Source organism: Dryas octopetala, chromosome 2, assembly GCF_963921425.1.
Source record: "Dryas octopetala chromosome 2, drDryOcto1.1, whole genome shotgun sequence".
In the NCBI taxonomy this organism is placed as follows: domain Eukaryota; kingdom Viridiplantae; phylum Streptophyta; class Magnoliopsida; order Rosales; family Rosaceae; genus Dryas; species Dryas octopetala.
This window is the reverse complement of record NC_141367.1, coordinates 9,701,975-9,710,808: the sequence shown is the minus strand read 5'-3', so window position 1 is coordinate 9,710,808 and position 8,834 is coordinate 9,701,975. Positions and strand designations below refer to the sequence as shown.

The following is an 8,834-nucleotide window of genomic DNA, read 5'->3' as shown; positions in this document are numbered from 1 at the left end:
AATGCGTATGTAATTTCGGCCAAATTTAGGGGGATCAACCATCAGAGGAAATCAAACACAAAGGTTTAAAAATTGTTCAGGCCACATTTATAGATTGTAGGTGCTCAACACCACATGGCATCAGCCATATGCAGATTTACCTCTGGGTCAGGACTATGTCCACTATCGTGACCCCATAGCAAGTTTGCATAAAATTCAAGTGCAATAGGGCAAACACACTAGAAATGCCAAAGCATACTACTATCTTGGCTCTTTCTCCTTCAAGCCCAGAAAGAAAGAAGAACATGAAGACAATTTTGCACTCCTAAGAAAATGAAAAAGAACACCCAGGTGACGATTACGTCTGCTAACTGTGCCACATCCATTCAAAGAAAAAATCCACCCAAACCTATGCAAACATAATTTCTAAAACGCCTCTTTCACAAATTGAATTCATTGTACAGGAAGGCGGGAACTTGACTGCCAAGGCAATCAGTAATCCAGATTAAGCTATAAATTTATTGAAGCAAGGTTCATGTACATTTAACAGACTTGATGCGGCCAAGCAGACTGGGATCTTTAAAGAAACTGAAGTTGTAACCTACAAAACAAATTTACACTTAAGTACCCAGTATTGCATCATTTCATTCAGAACACATTCCCATTCCGACTCTTGTTGCTACTGCAAATTTGACACCTGAAAAAGCATATTACAGTAATGAATGTAGTTTTAATGGTGGTTGACAACAAAATAATTTAAAATCAAATTTGTCATGCTTACTGTTGCATGACATACATTATGACTTATGGAGGGGTAACACAAAATATATGAATAGAAGAAAAAATAAAAATACAGTGATATTTATCAATGCAATGGCATAATAGATAATTTTCTGAAATGAAGCCTCTCAAGGTAGCAGGACTATATATGACTTCAGGGGCAACATTACAAGAAATCAATAACATCATGCGATGAAAAGATTTATTTTTTCTCATGCACAATATCATTCCCGACATGTTCAAAATTTATCTCTCTCTCTCTCTCTCTCTCTCTCTCTCTCTCTCTCTCTCTCAGATCAAAACAGTACTTTATTACATCAAATAAATTGTCCATTAAATTCACATAGCAGTATGAAATATACACCTTTATGTAAAAATTACATGAACAAACAAATCTAAACTTGACAAAAAACAAATCTAAACTGGAAACAACAATACTGGAAAAGAAGTAAAATAAATATATATAACATATCCTTGGTCTATGAGTTAAAAAGATGAAAATGAAACAAAATCTAAGAATTTGGTTAAAATTATATGTAAAACAACTTTCCCATGCATTCCGTGGGACAACCTAAGCTACAATAGTACCTCTTTTCACCGAAGCCTTGATGCTTTGGAAATTCAAGACCCCTCTCCCATTCTTATACTTATTTAGAAGAGGAGGAAGAGGGGAGAGAGAGAGAGAGAGCATCACACCTCTGGTTTTGCAACATTTGACACAATCAACAGTGTGTTAAATCATCTGTGCAGCTGTCAGTTGGAGAGGCTCAGTCAATGCTTTCTTCCTTGATTGCAACTTTACTTCCATTTTCCCTTTGAGCAGCTCTTCTTTTGGCTTGAATTTGGCGTACATATTCTGCTACTATGACATGGAACTTTGGAGCAAGCTTACTTGATGAGGACACATTAAGGCCTGCTTTCTTCAAGGCCCTTGTGACATGCTTCTGAGCCTTTTGGAAGTGGACAGTACAAAGGGAAGGAACATTGGATCTCAGTATTGGCTTCCCACAGGTTATCGGTCCTGCCTGAGCAGTAGATATATAAAGCTAATCAATAAACAAAACTGTAAGTTTGAAAAATCAATCTCTGCTATTCATTGACAAAAAAAATAAATAAATAAATATAACTCTTACAGAAAATATACACAAAATTGACAAAAAATAAAAAATAAAACATTGGAAAACTAACGAATGGTGCATTAACCCATAATGAACATTACTAAATGAAATGAAATATTATGAGAGCTACAGAGAGTTCACTGTATTTTTTAGAACAAAATTATCCAGTAATAGCAAAGATCCCTGTACTCCAAATGCTACAGAGAACCATTTGTAGCTAGATGAAACATTATGCTAATGCACAGAACCCTTTGTAGCATTTTAGCAAAGATCCCCTCTCTGCTTTTACTAGTTTAAAATATTATGATAATGCTACAATTCCAGCGCACATGAACTTTTACACATTTAATAGCATGATTACTCTCCTATAAAAAATAAAAATGGCACAAGTAGTCACCCCCTCCCTGCTAACCCAGAAGAGATACAGAAGGTAACCAAAAATAAATAAACTTTTCTCCCAGGGACGAGTTTTTTTTTAACCTAATTCATCAACACTTTTTTTCGGATAAGAACAAAACTTTTAATTATTGAAAAAAAAAACCTACAAAGGCAGACAAGATGACCATAAAAAAACAGGAGAGAAACTTGTGTGTAATGGGGGTATAGCCCCTTACACTAAAAAAAGTAGTCACATGACAAGATTTTTTGGGTATAGCCCCCGTTACACCAGTTTTTCTCAAAAACAGGCCTAACTCCCACTCACAGGGAAACCAGAAATCTAATTCTATCTCAAAGTAAATCCCTATCCTCTTTGCATGCACCTTTTGTCACATTTACAGCATTTGATTATTTCTCCACAATTATGGATTAGAAATAATCAACAGTATATGCTACTAGCTTCCATATTTTGTTTGTGTACAACAAATGATATGAAAATACTACAATAAGGTCCATGACTATAAAGCATTTTTCAATTATATGTTTGGAATTGTACCCTTTTACAGGGAACAAAAATTTCATTAAAAGAGAGAACATACAAGAGAATATAGACAAGAAGTCCATATGAGAAAAACCTAGAACAAAGCTCAACAAACACTAAGAAACAATCAGCACAAAGTTCCCATCCAGTCAACCTGAAGTACAGTAAAGAGGATATCCCTAAAATGCTTAGACAAAGATGTTTTAGAACTGTAACTGATACAGGGATTACTAGAAATGTGAAAACAATTATCATAAGCACAGGAGAGATTCTTCTTCTGACAATTACACCAATAAAGTGTGCAATTTCTATCCTTATTGAAAGTCTAACAATAACGGATGGTAAGAAAATTGACAATTCATAAAAAAAGGGAATCCTTCATATTAGGTATGGTTGTCCCCTAAAGATTTGACACTTTTCCTTTAACGCTTGCAGGTAATTAGGGAAAAAAAAGAGGATGCACAAACCACATAACTAACATGAAACATGAATACTTGCACCTAGATTACTAAATGCAACGTACTATGAATAACATAATCTATATTAATGAAAATTCTCTCATGAGTTCTCTCACTTCGATATAAACATCAATGTCAAAAATATCAGAAATAGTGATGTACGCAAGAAAATATATTTTTATTTTAGACGTAGGTAGAAGTTAAGACATTTGGTTTATTTTATTTATTATCATTAGAATTTGGAGGTTAATTACTTATTTTGCTTTTACTAATTACTCGGATTTCCCATATATTGGGCATTTTAGGGATTTTATTATGTGATCTCCCTACTTTATCTTTATTTCTCCCCCTTCTCCTACATCAATTAATATTAGAACAATTTTTGCCCTAGATCAATTGGAGTATTAGAGCCTAAATTGGAACCCACACACTCAATTGTTCCAATTGTGTCGACAGTTCTACTTTCTCTACAACCAGATTCCAAAAGCTATCTAATCAAGGGTTACCACCCAATGGAAGTCCTAAATATTTCATACCCCAAAAGCCAAATTCACAACCCAAAGAAAAATGATTTCCCTTGGCCTCTTTATGCACCAAATTTCAGCCCCTTGGCCTCTCATTGATCATTCTTGAAAACTTTAGACTTTAAACAACCACAAATCCATTTCCTCCATCTATCCCCAAACCCTTTTCTCCCCAAATTATTGTCTGAAAAGTCCCACTCCACATGATAACATGCCTTTTCAAAACATGGTTGCATCTCAAAAAATTCTGTTTTTCATTTTTCTAGAATAGTGAGATCTTACTATCTATGAATGCAAAAGATTAAGGATAGTTCTAACTATGCCACATTATGTATCTCTTGGATATTACCAACATGCATTATGATGCATAGTAGGCACCATTCAGAAATATCCCTGCTTCCATATTGTGCTTACTTGATATCAAAAGCGTAATATATTAATTCATCATCGTAATGGATTGGATACAACTCATTTGGATTGTGTAAACATTTGATAAATCATGCCCATACTCTATTTTCAACAAAAATTTCTTTCAATAAAGTATTTTCAACTTAATCACTGGAGTGCACACCTCATATTTTCTTTCCAGAAACGAGATAATTAGTTGTTAGGTCTATTCTTTTTTGAAACTTAAAAGATCAACCACCTAAGTTCAAACAACTATCCACAAAACAAAGAATGACTGAAAATAAAGGTAAAAAACAAAAATCACATAAGAAAAATATAAATGTCAGACCAAAAAAGGTAGAATTTCTAATTTTCTTTGGACACTTCATAGCTAAACAAGTAAATCATTCCCCATAAATGCAGAAAACTATGCAGAAAACAACAATGACTACACTCATTGATACCAAGATTCGAACTCGGGAGCTTGTGACTAAGTGGTGCAAGTACTTAACCACAAGGCTGGATGGGAAGTCGGTAGAAAACAAGAATGACTGAAAACTCCGGTAGCACATCCAAGATAGCGATGGATTTTTTGCCCCTGCGAGGGTGGAGCGACAGAGGTTTTGAGAATTCAAGAGAAGATCACGGTGGGATTAAGATAAAACTAATACTATGATAGCCAACACTCAAGTACAAAGTAAATGACAGCTAATTCTTTCTTTCTTAATTAATTACATTGTTCTAAGAAACTACTTGTCAGAAACAAAGAAACCTATGAGAAAATGGAAAAGGAAAGAAAAAATTAAATTTGTAAATTAGCAGGCACAAGCTACGTTTGCAAGCCTGAACATAACATATTCTTACACACGAATTTAAGATTATTTCACCAACATATCACAAAAACAGACGCACTCTCATAGAGTAAGAAATACCTATAAAACAATTAAGCCATAAAACAACTCAAAGTAAATTCATTAAAAGAATAACTTAGTAATACTAATAAAGAACAAGACAAAAAACTAATGAAAGTTAAAAATAAATATCATAAACTATGATTCTAATGCACAATTACCAATCTATTTAATCAATTTGTGACATAATTCATAAGCATTCTCACAAATTAACAAATACCCGTGAAAGAAGAAACCGACAAAACCAAAATTTAAAACAAAAAAAAAGCAAATTACCTCTTGATAACATAATTGCAAGCCTTGTAGAGCCTCTGCTTCGAGTCTGAAAGAATATGGAGGTGACAAAAGATCGTCAATGCCATAGCCTTCAACTTACACCCAACAGAAGCGCAGCGTCTGATTGTTTTTTGCATCGAAGTCGCTCTGAGTAATTGCAGTACTAATATCATTGTTGGTGATGTTGTTATTGTTCTCGTCAGTGCCTTCAACAACCCCTGTGTCTCTGTCATTCTTGTGCTCTTCCTTAAAGGGGCTAATACCGTACTTCCAGTAGTACTCCCTATACCGGATCTTGAGTTCCTCCATGAGAGCCCAATAGTGGTCTCTGTAGCATTTGGCGAGCTGCTTGAGGTGGTGGGAACGACGGTGGAGGACCTCTTGGCACGTGAGATGGGAGGCATGTGAGAGGACAATGTCTTTTTTGGGGGGGGGGGGGGGGGGTGTGAAAGAGTTAATTAGACTTACACTTTCTGAGGTTTATTATTTTTTCACATATACTCATGAGGTTTTAATAATTATACATACATCCCCTGAGGTTTCAAAACTGTTACATATAATCCCTATATGAGATGAAAAATGATGAGAAATTATACAAAAAAACATGCTAAGGCATGAAATGGCCTAATAAAATTACTCAAGGTGTAAGGTCCAACCTCAATACAAATATTTTATTTTTTATTTATTTATTTTTTTCTCTTGTAAGAGGTTATATGTAATAGTTTTGAAACCTCAGGGGGTGTATGTGTAATGTTTGAAACCCCAGGAGTATATGTGAAAAGACGATAAACCTCATGGGGTATAAGTGTAATTAACTCTATCTGAAACTACCTCGTATTCCACTAATTATACAATATCTGAAAATCAAAATCTGTTTCAAAATTGAAGTCTGAACCAAGATCAAAATCCAAATTACAGAAGGAACAACGAATTTGAAGCAAAAAAAAAAAAATCCTGTGAAAGGGACTGAGGGAGAGAGAATTAGGAGTATAAAATACGCTAAAAGAAAAAAGAAAATAGAGTATAACCCTAAAGTAGGCGTACAGTATTTTTTTTTTTTTTTTTGTTTTGGCGCGTAAGGCTACGTTTGATCGACCATAATGCTAGAATGTAATATAATTTGTATTCATTTTTTGTCTATCTTGGAATCGTAACGGTTCTGAGATTTTCATTCAAGCTTTTGGTACAAAAATGGAATTGAGGCCCAAAAGTGGTTTTGTATCCTGATTCTGGTGTTTGGTAACTTTCAGAATAAAATAAAAATATAATATATTTTTCAAAATCTTTATTTTTTTAACGTAATAAAAATTTATAATAATATTGATATTCTAAAATCAATCAAATGCATAAATCAATACCTAAACTTAAACAATGATAACAATTTGATAGAACATTTTAGCATGACATCAGCGTATATGCATGTTTCAAATAAATATACTATTTTCAGATGGACTCAAACGAGAACTTTAACATTCATTTTGACTCAGAGGAGGATAGGTCGTCAATTTTGTGCTCAGGTCCGTCAAATATTGACCACATGTCATGCACATAATATTTTTTGTGGGGGCATATTGGTCTTTTTGCATAGCTATTAAATAAAATCCCACCTCCCCAGCCTCCTCCACTCGATCTCCCACCATCCTAGCCAATTTTCCTACCAATTTTTAGACCAGTTAATTTCCTCCTCTGTCTGATCACAAATAAACCTTATTTCTTTCAGACCCATGCTATAGAAGTTCAACGGTGAGAGTGTTTGAGAGCATACCTTGACAAACATTAGCGTCAATGGAATCGGCGGCACTGTTGTACTATTACTGTTTATACCAAAATGGGTTATATATGGCCCACATGGATATTTTTTGAATTCAAAGAAGACTTGTAGTCCTTGATTGAAGAGAAAAGGGATTATACATATATATATGTATGTGTATATATATACACATTTTCAATAAGTGTTGTAGAATGCGTGAGAGACATCCTGACGTGTCTTCTAAATGGGCCCACACTCCATCAACTTTTGTCCATAGAATAAGAGGAAAAAAAAAAGAAGCATGGGAATGAATTGATGAAACCCACGGCGAAATTGCTTAATCCAAGCCTCTCGGCTGAACATCTTGCTTTATCTCAAAAGTGGCTTAGCTCATCTCATCATTCTTATCCTTTTGGACAGCTGTCCCACTATTCAAAAAATTGTCAACAACTGTCTAGAACAATTCATTTCAAGCCACACAAGTGGCTACCAAGACTTGGGTACAAATGAAATGCTTAATATAAAAAGGGAAGTTGTAGACAATTGAAAAGGACAACAATCAACCCCCTAAAAATCTCAGGCAATGTGAAATTAATTCTCAGCAATCTCTTTGCTCACCAAATCAGCCCAGTGGCTTTTGTTTCTCAAATCAATTTTTATTTTCATCTGTCTAGATTTTCAAGCTTCTTTTAGTTGTATTTCTTTATGTTTAGTCCAATTTCCTTGTATTTGGGTATTTCAAGAACACCTCTTATTCTTTGCATTTATTTTAATGGCATTTCTCAATGAGCTCTTTTTCAGATTCATGTAGCCCTTTTATTTATTTTTGGTTGTTCATTCTCAAAATCCTAGGCTATCTAGGCAAGAAAAGAACTTTGATAAATTTTTCCTGTTCATTTTCTATCGCTCAATCGTTTGTTAGAAGTTGGATATTTAATTTGGCGCATTTACATTTTATTTTTCCCATTTATACTTTTTATTTTTCTAAGCCGATTAGTGGCACGCCAGCACCCACACCAAAGGTCGAAAACACTGCCGTCGCATAACGACGCGGCGTATTGTGGTCCATCCCGGCCCTCCACATGGCCGGAGTAAATTTTAGGCCTCAACAGATTGGCACGCCTTGTGGGATCTATATGAACAACCAATGACAATATTCTTACAATTCCTACAAGCCAATTTACACTTATCCTAGCTTCAATGACAACCAAAATTATTTTGGTATTCATTATGGGCTAGACGACACGGTCAAGGATGATTCCCTAGGCTACAATGAGAACCCATATGTTTATGATGACTATTATGAGGATGGCAACATGGCCAAGGAGCAATACGCCCACGTGGAACCCCACGATCCACATCATAATTATGCTCCTCCATATAGCTATAATGACACACTTGGGGGGCAACACGTCGAACCCCACGGCCAACCTCATGGCTATTTAGCCAATTTTCACCCAAATAGCCATATTGACACACAGGGGGGGCAATATAATTTTATTCAGCCTCAGTGTCAATATTCTCCCACTACTGCAAAATCCTTCATCAGGCACACCCACCAAACCATGCCAATTGGTCTCAAAGGGCACAGTTTGCAGTGCCTATTGATCATTTAGTCACGGATTGGGGAGTGGTGCGATTGGGAGGCGTATCCATTGTCACACTGTCACGGTTTACCTAACCGTGAGTCCATTTACAACGGGTCCCACCCCATTCGGCATTAGCATACTTC

The 8,834-nt window shown here is 35.3% G+C and overlaps 1 protein-coding gene across 1 annotated transcript; it reads right to left on the bottom strand.

Annotated features, from left to right (window-relative positions):
- Positions 1-231: 231 nt before the first annotated feature.
- LOC147292957 (uncharacterized) lies at positions 232-5,779 on the bottom strand. Its single transcript, XM_086230978.1, has 6 exons — positions 5,559-5,779; positions 5,353-5,515; positions 4,678-4,763; positions 2,019-2,074; positions 1,456-1,784; positions 232-676 (listed from the first exon to the last, which is right to left on the bottom strand). The coding sequence occupies exons 1-5, from the start codon at positions 5,659-5,661 to the stop codon at positions 1,527-1,529; spliced, it is 666 nt and encodes a 221-aa protein (XP_086087104.1). The 5' UTR covers positions 5,662-5,779; the 3' UTR covers positions 232-676; positions 1,456-1,526.
- Positions 5,780-8,834: the final 3,055 nt, after the last annotated feature.